The 16520-nt window shown below is 42.1% G+C and overlaps 1 protein-coding gene across 2 annotated transcripts in view; it reads right to left on the bottom strand.

Annotated features, from left to right (window-relative positions):
* Window positions 1–1081: 1081 nt before the first annotated feature.
* arfip1 (ADP-ribosylation factor interacting protein 1 (arfaptin 1)) overlaps window positions 1082–16520 on the bottom strand; it is a 46993-nt gene continuing 31554 nt past the window's right edge. For both annotated transcript variants that reach the window (XM_080721231.1, XM_080721232.1), the window contains 4 exons: window positions 13523–13744; window positions 12400–12557; window positions 8786–8960; window positions 1082–6123 (listed from right to left, as the gene is read on the bottom strand). In XM_080721231.1, the coding sequence (XP_080577357.1) occupies window positions 5968–6123; window positions 8786–8960; window positions 12400–12557; window positions 13523–13744 (711 nt within the window). In that variant the 3' untranslated portion in view covers window positions 1082–5967. The remainder of the gene's footprint in view (window positions 6124–8785; window positions 8961–12399; window positions 12558–13522; window positions 13745–16520) is intronic.

Raw genomic sequence — 16520 nt, 5'->3', positions numbered from 1 at the left:
ATATACCCTCTATTGGAGACATAATAGGGTTCCCACACATTTTTACCAATTTATTTCCAAAACGTTTCCAGAATATTTAACCCAATTTCCAGGACTATATAACAATAGTTCAGCTCAATAACGAGTCACTTACTCCTATGCACAGTGCCCAAAGACAGGTAGTGTATGCCAGTGGTTCTCAACCTTTTCAGGCCGTGACCCCCAAAATCATATTTGAACTGGGGACCCCGGCACCCTGACGAGCACTAAGAGTTGAGGAATTTTGTATAACAGGGTTTAAATGTGAAAATAGCCGATCTACATGCTCACAACGCCTCGCGCTGCGAGGCGTTGTGAGCATGTAGATCTGCGATTTTCACAATTTCTGACTCTATTTGACAATTTGGCCAATGTTTAATTTGTCATTTCAGAGATATTAACAAAATCAATAACCAAAGACAATAAATAGCTATTTTTTCCAGGACCTTCCAGGACCGTTGATCAATTCCAAAACTTTTCCAGTACAGGAAAAATATTTTTCTAATTTCAAAATATTTCCAGGAATTTCATGACAGTGGGAACCCGGCATAGAGAAAAAAAAACAAAAAAAAAAAAACATCCTAAGTAGTAGATTTACAAGCTTGAAAATGTGGCGTATTTCGAGCTTGTAGATCTGCTACTTTTGCTAATTTTGAATTTGCATGGTGAAAAGTAAGTTTTAAACATAGACAGAGAGTTCTCCACCGGACAGAGGATATAAAAAGGTTACGTGACACGTTATGACTAGATCAGATATTTTAGTCATTTTCCCAAATTAAAAGAAGAAAACTACTATAGACATATTGCAAGAAACACACACACACACACACACACACACACACACACACACACACACACACACACACACACACACACACACACACACACACACACACACACACACACACACACACACACACACACACACACACACACACACACACACACACACACACACGATGAATCAGACTTCAATGACTTCAGCCATGTAGAAGAGAATAGAGAGAGAAACGGGTTTATTTTTGTCCAAAAGATGTTTCTACAACGTCAAGAGGGACCCTTTTTAAAACTCAACATCCATCCATTGTTTCATTATTACAAAAAAGGTAGGTACAGTTTTTTCCCGCCAGCACGCACACACACACACACACACACACACACACACACTGTAGCAAGTCTTCAGAGAAAGAAAAAAACACCAAGTAGATGCCGAATAACAGCAGCATTCATCTAATGCTGCATAGACCCCAAGGTAAAATAGAATTACAAATATATATTTATATATAATTTATCTATGCGTTATAATAATGGAGAACAACATTTTCTGATGTACATATTACACACACTCTCACACACTGCTATACTGGGCTATAAAAAGGCCTAGGAATATTGACTGCTTTAACTATTGAAAAATAGCAGATCTACAAGCTCACAGCCTGGCGCTGCAAGCTTGTAGATCTGCTATTTTTGAAAAAGTTGTGGAAATGTGTGCAAATCTTTGAATATATGTATTTTCAAAGCGAACGATTATAACTCAAATGTTGCTTCTGGGTGGTCCCTGGAACTAAATATTTTGAGATGGGAGTCCGTGGCCAAATAAATATAATTTTTGGGGTCCAGGTTTGAGAACCACTGATATAGTAGTCTCTCAAGAACAGACTAACTGAGCTCCAGTTACTGTAAGTGAAAAGGACCTTTTCTTTGACGATGGCTGGCCAGATTGCTGACATAGAAACATAGTATTTTCAAAAAGTCTTAGAAGGATTCAAAAGACACTTATAGAATCGGATTAAAATTTTCACAATTTAAAAAAAATAGCAGATCTACAAGCTTGCAGCGCGCTGTGAGCTTGTATATCTGCTATTTTTCACTGGTTAAAGCATTCAATAATTCTAAGCCTAAATGGGTTAACAAAATGAGAGGTGAAGAAACACCCGCTAAAGGCCCTTTTCCCACAATAGCGACAAAAAACATTGTTTTCAATTGAAGTGGTTATGGCAGTGTCCACACCGCAACGATGTGAACGCCGACATTATCATTATCTTTATCCCGTCCGGTGGGAAAGAATCATTAGAAACAGACATAAATATATCCCCACTGTCGGGCAGAAACCTTGTATCTCCCAAGTTTCAAATTTCCAAGGTTTTTTGTAAATCAAAGCCCTACTTCATCATACAAATGTGCTGCACAAAAGTAGTGACGACAATAGCAGATCTACAAGCACACAACGCCTCGCACCGTGAGGCGTTGAGTGCTTGTAGATTGGCTATTTTCACTAGTTTAAATCCTTTTCTAAATGATTATTATAAAAGAAACGGTTTTGGACAAACAAGGTTTCCACCCGACAACGATGCCACTATACTGCTCCAAGCAGCAGTAGCTGTAGCAGTATTATACATCTACTGTATGGTTAGAAACACGAGCGTGGGTTCTTCCTCTGAAGAAACAATTAAATAAAAATCATTTCAGACCCAAAAAAGTAAAAGGTAAAAGGTTTAGCAGCTCAGGCAGGACAGGACATGCTGGTCTCATCTTCTTCTCTCTTATTTACAAACAAACAAACAAACCCAAGTTTCTCTTTAAATTCCACCGCGTTTTGGTATACATCTTATATTATCATATTATTATACAAGTTGTTACACTTTTTTTCTTCTTCCTGTGTTTAGTATCAAATGCATACGCACGTGCATATGTGCAATATGCAGAAAAGAAAACATATCTTCGAGTAGGAGTACAAATATACATCAAAGTCTTCAAATTGGTTTCAACTTCAGCAGTTGGTGGAGTGGTTCGTTGTGTGTGTGTGTGTGTGTGTGTGTGTGTGCGTGCGCGCATGCACATGGAGTGCTCCACTGAAGAATAGTGCACAGGGTTTGTACTCTTTGTTTTGTGGTGCGTGCGTGTGTGTGTGTGTGTGTGTGTGTGTGTGTGTGTGTGTGTGTGTGTGTGTGCATGTGTGCGTGTGAGCGTGCGTGCGTGTGTGGTCAATTCTCTCTGTTTTTCAAGCAGCCAGGTCCTGGAAGCTGGTAATGAGTGTGTCAGAATAAAAGTACAGAGCCTGACTGCGGGAGAGAGAGAGGGAGAGAGGAGACACGCGGTTCATAGAAATCAAGGCACATAACAGTACAGTGAAGTCACAGAATAACAACAAACGCTGGTCCTTCAATTTCAATGCAATTACAAAAAAAGCGTCAAATTCTATATTTCTTTTTTTAATGTGTTCAGTCTGGGACACAGGATTGGTGGGCACCAGGTACATCTGGGCACCCCGATGTAAAATTGGCTATTTTGTCCAAAATGTTAAATGTTTCAAATATTTGAAACATTGTCTTAAATAAAGTAAAGTACACATGATGTGAACACACACGGTACATCATTATCTGACTTAATTTTATCCTTCAACGTCTGTGTTTATTCCCCAAAATGACTGCATGTACAGGTTTTGTAGCAATTTGCAGCAATTGTAGAAATATTAGACCTTAATTGTCGAATTCTTAAGCATGATCTAATCATGTATACTTTACTTACAGTAAGACCACTTCTCAAATATGTTATTCTTTAACATTTGTAGTTCAAAATGTTAAAAATAGACCATTTTACATGGAGGTGGCCACCTATCCTGTTACACTTCAGTCCTACCTCATAACATAAGCCTCTGTAGACAGAAGGTACAGCAATAGGGGGTCTCTAACTCAGCATAAACCAGGGGTCCTCAACAGGGGGTCCTCAGAGTTACTACGGGGGGAGGCGTTAAATCATTGTGTGATAGGACCTTTCCACTGGAACCCTAGCATCCCTATTCTGGGCCTAGAACATTCTCTGAAAAAGGCTGATCTGGCCCTGAAAAACGTGGAAGACCCCTCGTATAAACTTCTTCGACGTGACGCCACACGCAGCTTTTGTGAACGAATGCCCAAGAGTAAAAGATCCTAACACACCGAGGCAGTCTCTTACATGACACAACTGTTGATTGTGTCGCCATGAGTACTAGATTACGTCATCGATAAAACAAACTTTTTTTTATTTTATTCCTTTATCTGGAACGAGGTTGATTTTCCATCGCAAATAAAGGCATCGACGACCTGTGTATGAGTGAGGCATCAACTTTATATCACAAGGTTTATTTAGCGGTCACAGCCCTGGTGTGTGAAGACCTGGAGTGTATAAAGCACCTGCTTGTTGGAGTATCTTCAACACTAGTTATTACTGTCTCCATCCAACTGTCTGTCAACAGATGTTTAATTGCACTTTTATTTTTAAAGCCACAAAGAATAATATGCAAATTGGGAATGTGTCCATCAACTGGCCTAATCTTAAAAAATACATAATAAATAGGATTACTAGTGGTTGAGATGACAGTAGCAAAGATGCTGTACTTTCACCTTTTCTTTCTTTATGAATAAGGATCTTCACCCACAAGCAGAGTACATTTTTCGTTTGTGGCATTAAGGCAGTTTGCCATCATCTAATACGAGGCGCGATGACTCGCTTCCTAACACTTAAAGGGGCACTCCACCACTTTTCAACCTATGTTCATATAATTGGTCCCGACTCAAAAATAGCAAATATTTAAAAAAAAAAAAAAAAAAATTCAGGAGGGCTGTGGGCAGGTCAGAAACCCATCGTCTTGTGACATCATCGATTGCCAATCCAGTTTATAGAAACTGCAGGCTTTCTATTCCTGAAAAGTTGCAATTTTAAAGTGGAAGCCATTGTTCTCGTGATAATTAAAATCTAAATATGTTTTTCAAAAATATTGATTACATTTTTTTTTTGGAAAATGATGATGTCACAAGACGATGGATTCTGAACTTCGCACAGCTCTCGTAGGAGACTTGGACTGAGTAGAAAAAAATTGTGATATTTTATCATGAACATTAGTGAGGACCTATTATATGAAGACAGGTTGAAAAGTGGTGAACTACTCCTTTAAACGTTGTGCGAATAAGCGTGCGTGAGCACTTCCTACAGACCTACAGGCAGTTATGTTGGACTCCATTTTGTCCTAGGTTTCAGACAGGAATCAAGTCGCGATAGAGAGGCGTTTACGCTTTGAAAAAAGGTTTTGAATGTCGGTTGGCAAAGACTTTCCTAAAGCATGTAAACCTCCCCCCGCATCTCATAAAAAGTTGAGAAAAGTAATGAAAGCTAAATGCCATGTTAAGAACATGGGCAGCCATTTTTATCCCACGGGACGCACTTTAAAAAAAACAGCCACCGGGATACAACATTCATATGCTGGAATAAAAAGGCTGTTTACAGTTTTCTCTCAATGTTTATATATATATAATATAGAGTGCCCTGCTCAGCGCCCATTTGTCAACTTGTACAAAAGTGCATTTCCCATGATTTGAAAGTAATCGCAAAAGACGACGAGAAGATTCCGAGGAGGAGAGATTGTGTGATTTGCCAAAAACGCCTTACAATCTTCATACGCAGAGAGCAAGAAGAATGAGTATATATCAGAGATAACAACTAAATATTTTAGTTTTTGTACTGTCGTCTTTTTGCCAAATCTTTTATGTAAAACATTTACAATCCTCAAAGATTTTAACGGCAAGAAAACGAGGAGAGAAAGACCGAGAGAGACAAAAGGGGGCGAGCGGTTTTCCTGTAGTGTCTGTTGGTGGAGGTTGTTTCATTTTGGAACGCTCAGACTGAGCTGTGTTTGTGTGTGTGTGTGTGTGTGTGTGTGTGTGTGTGTGTGTGTACGTATGCGTTTGTGTGTGTGTACGTATGCGTTTGTGTGTGTGTGTGTGTGTGTGTGTATAAATATGAAGTAGGAAAGTGGAATGCTTTATGCCCGATTCATAAGTTGTTGCGCGACACGGCGCTCAACAGAAACACCCGAGACACACGCTTGTAGATCTGCTGTGTTTCCGTGCGCGACCCTCACAGGGGGGGGCGACAGACAGACAGACAGACTACTCATCATTACACCGAGCCTTCTTAGTGCTCTTCCAGCCAGGAGGGGGTGTCGGCGCCCGGGACTTTCAACTTGATGTGGAACTGCTTGAGCGTCTGTTCCAGCTGCTGCTGGTTGCCCGCGTAGTACGCTGCTATGGCGTTGTGGAACAGGATCAGCTGGTTGTGCAGGACCTTCACCTGGTTTGGACGGCGCGCGCACGCGCACGCACACACACACACACACACACACACACACACACACACACACACACACACACACACACACACACACACACACACACACAGAGACAGATGGACGACAATTTACAATTTAGGCCAGGGGTCTTCAACAGGGGGTCCTCAGAGTCACTACAGGGGGTCCTCCAAATCTTTGTGTGATAGAAACCTTTTTTATATTAACCACTTGAACCCGAGCGTCCATATTCGGAGAACTTTAGCCAAAAATTGCAGATCTACAAGCTCACAACGCCTCGCGCTGCGAGGCGTTGTGAGCTTGTAGATCGGCTAAGAGCTTTGGTGTAGAGCGGAAAAGGCGCAGACTAAGTACAGAGTGAAAGGTCAAGTTTATTAAGTATTGACGGTTCAAGTGGTTACATATCTGAAAACACAAATTGACATGAATCCAAAATACACTGGTGATTGTGCTATCAAACAATGGAACTGTATGGAATCTATGATAAGGTTGTGGGGGGTCCCTGCTTCGTCTCTCTCTCAGCTAAGGGGATCTTGGCCTGAAAACTTTGAAGAACCCTGATTTAGGCATTTAGCAGACATTCTTAATTCAGAGCCAATTTACAATAAGAAAGGACAACACATGGTTAATAAATCATCAAATACATAGGAATGGTGATCCTATCATCAGTAGAATAACCCCCAAAAAATAAATAATCTGTACATGAAACAATACAAACTAGAAGCAGTGCTCTTCCGAGCACAGGTCTCCACCAGGCCACACAAATCGGCCTGTTATAGCGCCACCATGAGGCTGATTTAAAAAATGTGGGGCAGAGGTTCTGAATTAGCATCCAGGGAGTGTGTGTGCTCAGTTTGGCAGCGATCGGGCCAACGGCGCCAGAGATTAGCTGGTAACAACCAGGCCACACAAATCGGCCTGTTATAGCGCCACCATGAGGCTGATTTGAAAAATGTGGGGCAGAGGTTCTAGATTGGCATCCAGGGAGTGTGTGTGCTCAGTTTGGCAGCGATCGGGCCAACGGTGACTGAGATTAGCTGTTCACAAACTGCGAGGACGCACGGACGCACGCACGGACGCACGGACGGACGGACGGACGGACGGACGGAGGGGAAAACATACTCTCCCTCAGCCTTCGGCTGGTGGAGACAACTATAGGATTTCAGGTCATCAAAGCACTCTCACCTCTCAAGTATAGTACTAGTAAGACACCTGAGGGTGGAATGCGACCTCAGGGTGACATACGACCTCGCCAATTCTTGACTATCTGGCCAACCACAGCGTTTCTCTGACGATTCTAGTTGTTGTCATTCTGGGGGGAGTTTGTTCATGTTTTTGTTTTTGTGAGGGTATCAACCCTAGGAGACACGGGGAGAACATGCAAACTCCACACAGAAAGGCCCTATCGCCAACCCCCACCTAGGGTGTGAGCGATAGGGCCTAAACATGGAGATGTGGAGAACACTATATATGGAGATAGTCCAGTCCATCATGTCATATGGGACTACCGTCATAGACAGTAGCCATAGTTAGGCCGGAGTCAATGGCTGTCTGTCTGATTGTCTGTACAGGAAGTGATGTCACATGAAATACTTTTTATGCCCATATATGAGTCATTCTGTACCACATCTCCATGTTTACGCCAAACAGGTTCGCTCCATTTCTCCATGTATAGGTCCAAATGCCCAACGTCGAGCTTGACAAGGAGCGAACCTTGTCAAGCTCTTACTAGTATAGGCAGTATATGTTGTCACTGTCGGGTAGAAACCTCATATCTCCAAGTTTCAAATATCTATGTTTTTCATAAAGTAGCCTAAAGCCCTGCTTCATCAGGGTCGCACAAAACTAGTGAAAATAGCAGATCTACAAGCACACATCGCCTCGCGGTGCGAGGCCGATTTGAAAAGTATGGATTGCAGTGATAATGTTTCATGGATGGGATCAGCGCGTATCTTGGTATAGACACTTCACAACCAGTCAATGAGCTCCATCAGAGCCCTTGTCTGGCAGGGATAACTATTTAAGGCTATCATCATTTCCTCATCCTTGAGACAGTAGGATTGGCTGGGTATATATAGGTCGCTGCAGAAACTCATCCACCCTTTCTTCTCTCTCCTTTTGGTATCTTTATCCTCCTCCTCCTTTTTTTTCTTTTTTATTCTTCTCTTTTTTTGTCTTTCTTAGTCTTGTGTATCCTTCTCTTTTGGCTACTGTCTTTTGGCTACTGTCTATGACGGTAGTCCCATATGACATGATGGACTGGACTATCTCCATATATAGTGTTATCCACATTTCGTGACATTTCTTGACATCACACTGACATCACTCCCGTACAGAAGGAAGGTTACAGAAGGAAGGTTACAGAAGGAAGGTTACGGAAGGAAGGAAGGAAGGTCACTCAAGCGACACGGTTTTTCAGAGTATATGCGACCTTCGGTCGCAACAACAATCGATTCTGGTGTACCAAACCATGTAATGTTCAGCCTTCTACTGCCTTTTTTATCCTGATAAATGTTGTATGTTTGTCTTAATTTGTTTAAATTGGCGTTAAATGATATGAGTTTTTTTTACTGTATTTTATCTCGCTGCAGCAAAGCACCCAGTTTCAAAAGGCTGCTTCATAAACAAAGTGCCATTATGGGTTACCTTGTTCTCTTCCAGGAACTTGAGCTTGATGGAGACGTCGTTGCGCATCCTCTCGTACTTCTCGCGGTGGATCTGGAACTGCTGCTGGGACAGCTCTATCTTGGGCATGGTGGCTGCGTCCCGCGGGCCCAGGTTCAGCTCCTCCAGGTCTGTACGGTACGCATCGTACTCCACTCTGCGACCAGAGAGAGAGAGAGAAATCATCATAATCCACTCTGCAACCACATAGAGAGAGAGAGAAATCATCATACTCCACTCGACTGCAACCAGAGAGAGAGAGAGAAATCATCATACTCCACTCTGCAACCAGAGAGAGAGAGAGAGAGAGAAATCATCATAATCCACTCTGCAACCAGAGAGAGAGAGAGAGAGAGAGAAATCATCATACTCCACTCTGCAACCAGAGAGAGAGAGAGAGAGAGAAATCATCATAATCCACTCTGCAACCAGAGAGAGAGAGAGAGAGAGAGAGAGAGAGAGAGAGAGAGAGAGAGAGAGAAATCATCATAATCCACTCTGCAACCAGAGAGAGAGAGAAATCATCATACTCCACTCTGCAACCAGAGAGAGAGAGAGAAATCATCATACTCCACTCTGCAACCAGAGGGAGAGAGAGAGAAATCATCATAATCCACTCTGCAACCACATAGAGAGAGAGAGAAATCACCATACTCCACTCTGCAACCAGAGAGAGAGAGAGAAATCATCATACTCCACTCTGCAACCAGAGAGAGAGAGAGAAATCATCATACTCCACTCTGCAACCACATAGAGAGAGAGAGAGAAATCATCATACTCCACTCTGCAACCACATAGAGAGAGAAATCATCATACTCCACTCTGCAACCACATAGAGAGAGAGAGAAATCATCATACTCCACTCTGCAACCACATAGAGAGAGAGAGAAATCATCATACTCCACTCTGCAACCACAGAGAGAGAGAAATCATCATACTCCACTCTGCAACCACATAGAGAGAAAGAGAAATCATCATACTCCACTCTGCAACCACATAGAGAGAAAGAGAAATCATCATACTCCACTCTGCAACCACATAGAGAGAAAGAGAAATCATCATACTCCACTCTGCAACCACATAGAGAGAAAGAGAAATCATCATACTCCACTCTGCAACCAGAGAGAGAGAGAGAGAAATCATCATACTCCACTCTGCAACCACATAGAGAGAGAGAGAGAGAAATCATCATACTCCACTCTGCAACCACATAGAGAGAGAGAGAGAAATCATCATACTCCACTCTGCAACCAGAGAGAGAGAGAGAGAGAGAATCATCATACTCCACTCTGCAACCACATAGAGAGAGAGAGAAATCATCATACTCCACTCTGCAACCACATAGAGAGAGAGAAATCATCATACTCCACTCTGCAACCACATAGAGAGAGAGAGAGAGAGAAAGAGAAATCATCATACTCCACTCTGCAACCACATAGAGAGAGAAAGAGATGTAAGCATGGCTTTAAGACATCAAACTGCAGTACAGAACTGTATTTCCCATGTGTATATCGTTGCTGTCCGTCAGAAACCTTTCCATATTTTCGTAAATTAATGCCCTACTTGATCATAATACAGCGTCACACAAAGGTTTTGCTACTTTTGCTGTTTTTGAAATTGAATCCTGAAAACCCAAAACGTGGATGATAAATGGTGCATTGATATAGCGCCTTATTCCAAGCCGTTTTACAATGAAGATGTGCATTACATTCACCCATTCACACTCACATTCATACACCGATGGCGGAGGAAACCATGCAAGGCACCAACCTGCTCACCGGGAGCAACTAGGAGTTCAGTATCTTGCTCAAGGACACTTGGACACCAACTCTGGGGAAGCCCGGGATCGAGCCGGGGAACCGAGCGGCCGTTCTAATGTACTGCACTACTGTGCTGCCCCGTTGGATTGGATGGACATGTTGTTGTGTTGTTACCTAGCTGACTATACTGATGTTCACCATGGTATCTTCTATGGTCTTACCTAGCATACTGACGTTCACCATGGTATCTTCTATGGTCTTACCTAGCTGACTATACTGATTGATGTTCACCATGGTATCTTCTATGGTCTTACCTAGCTGACTATACTGATGTTCACCATGGTACCTTCTATGGTCTTACCTAGCAGACTTTACTGATGTTCACCATGGTATCTTCTATGGCCTTACCTAGCTGACTATACTGATGTTCACCATGGTATCTTCTATGGTCTTACCTAGCTGACTATACTGATGTTCACCATGGTATCTTCTATGGTCTTACCTAGCTGACTATACTGATGTTCACCATGGTATCTTCTATGGTCTTACCTAGCTGACTATACTGATGTTCACCATGGTACCTTCTATGGTCTTACCTAGCAGACTTTACTGATGTTCACCATGGTATCTTCTATGGTCTTACCTAGCTGACTATACTGATGTTCACCATGGTATCTTCTATGGTCTTACCTAGCTGACTATACTGATATGTTCACCATGGTATCTTCTATGGTCTTACCTAGCTGACTATACTGATGTTCACCATGGTACCTTCTATGGTCTTACCTAGCTGACTATACTGATGTTCACCATGGTATCTTCTATGGTCTTACCTAGCATACTGATGTTCACCATGGTATCTTCTATGGTCTTACCTAGCATACTGACGTTCACCATGGTATCTTCTATGGTCTTACCTAGCAGACTATACTGATGTTCACCATGGTATCTTCTATGGTCTTACCTGGCTGACTCGTACTGCTTGATGTTCACCATGGTATCTTCTATGGTCTTACCTAGCTGACTATACTGATGTTCACCATGGTATCTTCTATGGTCTTACCTAGCATACTGATGTTCACCATGGTATCTTCTATGGTCTTACCTAGCATACTGATGTTCACCATGGTATCTTTTTAGTTTAGTTTAGTTTATTTGATCATCATATTTCATACAGGTCATACATTCATATAATCATTGTTACAGGTGATCAAAAGGAATAGGCTGAAGCTAAAAGCTTGTGAATGCCTATCCTACATGTTCATGAATTAAGACATTGATTAGTTATAAGTGTTCAGATTATTATTATTATTATTATTATTTTTTTTTCAAAACAAAAAGAGAAAGAAAAGACAAAATGTATAAGGAAATAGACTTGATACATTCCATAATACTAACAATTCAAGAAACAGAGATATGTTACAAAGTAATAGTAAGAGAAATAATAATAGAATTAATAATACTAACAAGTACGAATAGATGATAGGGGTAATAATGAGACTATGAACTGCTGTATTTGGCCAGGATATTTAATTTGAGTATTTTTTTAAATTGTGAAATGTTCTTACTGTGTTTGATCTCTTCTGTCAAACTATTCCAAATCTTTACTCCACAAATAGAAATGCACATACTTTTTAGGGTAGTCTGAACAGATGCTTGTTTAAAATTGAGTTCCCACCTTAGTTCTTATCTTCTATGGTCTTACCTAGCATACTGACGTTCACCATGGTATCTTCTATGGTCTTACCTAGCAGACTATACTGATGTTCACCATGGTATCTTCTATGGTCTTACCTAGCATACTGATGTTCACCATGGTATCTTCTATGGTCTTACCTAGCTGACTCGTACTGCTTGATGTTGACCATGGTATCTTCTATGGTCTTGTCCACCAGGGTGTTGACGCTGGAGATGAAGAAGGTGATGGCTCCCAGCAGCGTCTCTCCGTTTTTGGACAGCAGTCTTTGGGTCTCAGCGTTGTAGCCAAACTCCTCCTGGAAAGAGATTGTTTTCTTAACATTTGTCTCGTTACTGTAGCATCTCAGCACAACCACGTGTTTATCAGGAAATGATTTAGAATCTGTTCCCTCAACAAATAAATGAAAGTATAACAAGATGCTTCTCCTACCTGACAAAAATATACAGTAGCTTATATAGAAGTTTACACAAATAACGTTATTATCATTTATACTTTATAAATGTATTTATAAATAAATATATGGGTGAAATTTAACTCTGGTGATCTGCCTTGACTTTGACTGTTTGTGTCAAGTCAAACGATAGTAGACACTTTGAAAATAAGGAAAGTACGTGTTTTACTTTCGGTAAGAGAAATTCACTTGCTATTAATTTAAAAAAAGAATTTGAAGAATGCCTAGTTTTTACTTTTGCTACACTTAGAATATCAAATAACAAGTCGTATATTTTATAAAAATCGAAATATTTTGCATAAATACAGAGAGTTTTTGTCCATGTCGTGCAACCCTAATCCCTGGTTTAACCCATTTAGGCCTAGAATTAATGAATGCTTTAACCAGTGAAAAATAGCAGATATACAAGCTCGCAGCACGGCACTCGCGCGCTGCGAGCTTGTAGATCTGCTATTTTTGAAAAAGTCGTGAAAATGTGTACAAATCTTTGAATATATGTATTTACAAAGCGAACGTTTGTAACTCAAATTTTGCATCTGGGTGATCCCTGGAAATAAATATTTTGAGATGGGGGTCCGTGGTCAAATAAATATCATTTTGGGGGTCCTTCACATGAAAAGGTTTGAGAACCACTGACATAGTAGTCCCTCAAGAACAGACTAACTGAGCTCCAGTGAAGTGAAAAGGACCTTTTATTTGACGATGGCTATAGCCAGATTGCTGACATAGAAACATAGGGTAAACCCTATGGGTTAACCCATACCAGAACTCTTCCCGTCCCATGTTGGACCCTGATGATCAGAACTCACGTGGAGCTCTGGAGACTTGAGGCTGAGGTCTGCGAAGGCGTCTCCCAGCTGCCTCTGCGTCTGCATGATCTGAGACAGCTGATTGGCCAGCGTCTGGGCCAGCTTCACCACGTGCTCGTACTTCCTCTTGTTGTCCCGGAGCACCTCGATCTGAGCCTCCAGCTCGATGTCTACCGTCCTGGAGCCTCTGCCCAGCTTCTCTGAGAGGATCTGTCTGGTGCACTGTGGAACATACACACTATTAATACTACTACTACTACACTGTCCTGGAGCCTCTGTCCAGCTTCTCTGAGAGGATCTGCCTGGTGCACTGTGGAACATACACACTATTAATACTACTACTACACTGTCCTGGAGCCTCCGTCCAGCTTCTCTGAGAGGATCTGTCTGGTGCACTGTGGAACATACATCATTATTAATACTACCACTACACTGTCCTGGAGCCTCCGTCCAGCTTCTCTGAGAGGATCTGTCTGGTGCACTGTGGAACATACATCATTATTAATACTACCACTACACTGTCCTGGAGCCTCTGTCCAGCTTCTCTGACAGGATCTGTCTGGTGCACTGTGGAACATACATCATTATTAATACTACCACTACACTGTCCTGGAGCCTCTGTCCAGCTTCTCTGAGAGGATCTGTCTGGTGCACTGTGGAACATACATCATTATTAATACTACCACTACACTGTCCTGGAGCCTCTGTCCAGCTTCTCTGACAGGATCTGTCTGGTGCACTGTGGAACATACACACTATTAATACTACTACTACACTGTCCTGTACACACTATTAATACTACCACTACACCGTCCTGTACACACTATTAATACTACCACTACACCGTCCTGGAGCCTCGGTCCAGCTTCTCTGAGAGGATCTGTCTGGTGCACTGTGGAACATACATCATTATTAATACTACCACTACACTGTCCTGGAGCCTCTGTCCAGCTTCTCTGACAGGATCTGTCTGGTGCACTGTGGAACATACACACTATTAATACTACCACTACACCGTCCTGTACACACTATTAATACTACCACTACACCGTCCTGGAGCCTCGGTCCAGCTTCTCTGAGAGGATCTGTCTGGTACACTGTGGAACACACAGGTAGTACATCATTACACTACTACGTACTACTACGTACTACTACTACTACGTACTACTACTACTACTACTACTAAACCGTCCTGGAGCCTCTGTCCAGCTTCTCTGAGAGGATCTGTCTGGTGCACTGAGGAACATACAGGTAGTACATCATTACACCATACTATTACTCCTACTCCTACTCCTACTCCTACTACTAAACTGTCCTGGAGCCTCTGCCCAGCTTCTCTGAGAGGATCTGTCTGGTGCACTGTGGAGGGTACATACTGAAGCAATAAGCCACAAGAGGCATGTGGTTACCTGGTATTTTATAACGGCTGAGGGCCGTGGTGAGATACGAGTGTCTCCAAACCTCTCAGCCGTTATAAAATACAGGTAACCACTGGGCCTGTCCTCTAAACATCGACGAATCGACGCGTCGTTTTAAGCCCCGGGAATCAACGCCAATTGTTTGAGTCGAGGCGAAAATATATATATTTTTATATCACCAGTTAGCCTACTACTGCGGTGCACTGCTGGACTGGTGTCATGTACTTCCTATGAGAAGTAGCAATTGGCGAACAGTTATTTATTGTCTTGCACCAGCGTAGGGGTGAAAGTGAGACGGAACGGCCAGAACGGTTCAGAACCGCCGCTTCGTTAAAACATTCGGAGCCGGGAAGGTGTTCCGTTAAGAGGAGGAAGCACGCTGTCAAAATCCCATATTAAATAACCTGCCACAGCACAAACGCACGTCAACGAATTAAACAATCTTCTAAAGTCAAATTAACATACACAAGTGTAGGCTACAAGTTACATTTTCTAATTAAAGTGCTTCTGAATTGTTCCAGTGTTGTAATCCATGATGAATGATTGTGTTTCACTGTGTTTGCGTCCATGACATGTCCACACTGCTGGCTCTAGCGGGAGCTGTGCCTCCACCTGTTTATGATCCGTTTCTGAAATGAATCCGTTCTCGACACTGACTCATTACTCTGTCAGTGCTCTGTGTCCCGCGACTGCGGACTGGATCCCATCGTTCATTTAAAAGAGCCGTTCAAGAGAGTGGAATCGTTCGCGAATGTCTCATCTATACTGCAGGCTGCCGAGAGACGGGGCAGAGTTGAAACAGCGGAGATGTTTTATTTGTACTCTATGGTTGTACACTGCTATGCAGATAACATTTGTGCTCGCTCACCGATATCACCGAAAACACCGTGTATTCAATTCATCTTAATGTATTTATTGTATTATGTTGACGTGGTTTAAAGGAACACTTTTTTTTTTTTTTTTTTTTTTTTTAACACAAAGTAGACTATAAAACGATTCGTCGATGCGTCGGATTAACCCCCACGACTCGAATCGACTTCATAAATCCTGAGTCGAGGACAGCCCTAGTAACCACATACCTCGCGTGGCTTATTGCTTTTCTAAAACGGTTACAAATTATGGCAAGACAGACAGAACTAGAAGAGAAAATTTCTAAGAAATTTTAAGTGTGCCTGCAGCTCGCTAAGTCTGTGCAAGCGGTGCAAGTCTGTGTAGCGGTTGGTGTTAGCATTAGCGTTATTTCATTTGACGCAACCCGCGTGTCTGTATGACAAACGGTTCAAGAGATCAAGGGTCACTTCCTGTTTGGTGAGGGGCACTTCCTGTTTGGCGAAATAGGCCCCAATTAAGGTCATGGACGATTAATGAATTAAAGCTGCAAGCAGCGATGACCGGGCCCTCGCAGCTCTACCCACGTCACAAGGCCAGCAGCCAATCAGAAACCAAACAGGAAGTCAGCCATTTCGACTAATTAGTGGCGTTTTGGAGCATTTTTGGCCGTTATCACGGGTCGCACTTTAACGACAGTTTTTTGAGAAAAAATTGTTTTGTGAGAAAAAAACTTTTTTGAGAAAAATAAA

This window comes from Nannobrachium achirus (assembly GCF_963921795.1).
Source record: "Nannobrachium achirus genome assembly, chromosome: 3".
NCBI lineage: Eukaryota > Metazoa > Chordata > Actinopteri > Myctophiformes > Myctophidae > Nannobrachium > Nannobrachium achirus.
This window is presented reverse-complemented; position numbering and strand designations above follow the sequence as displayed.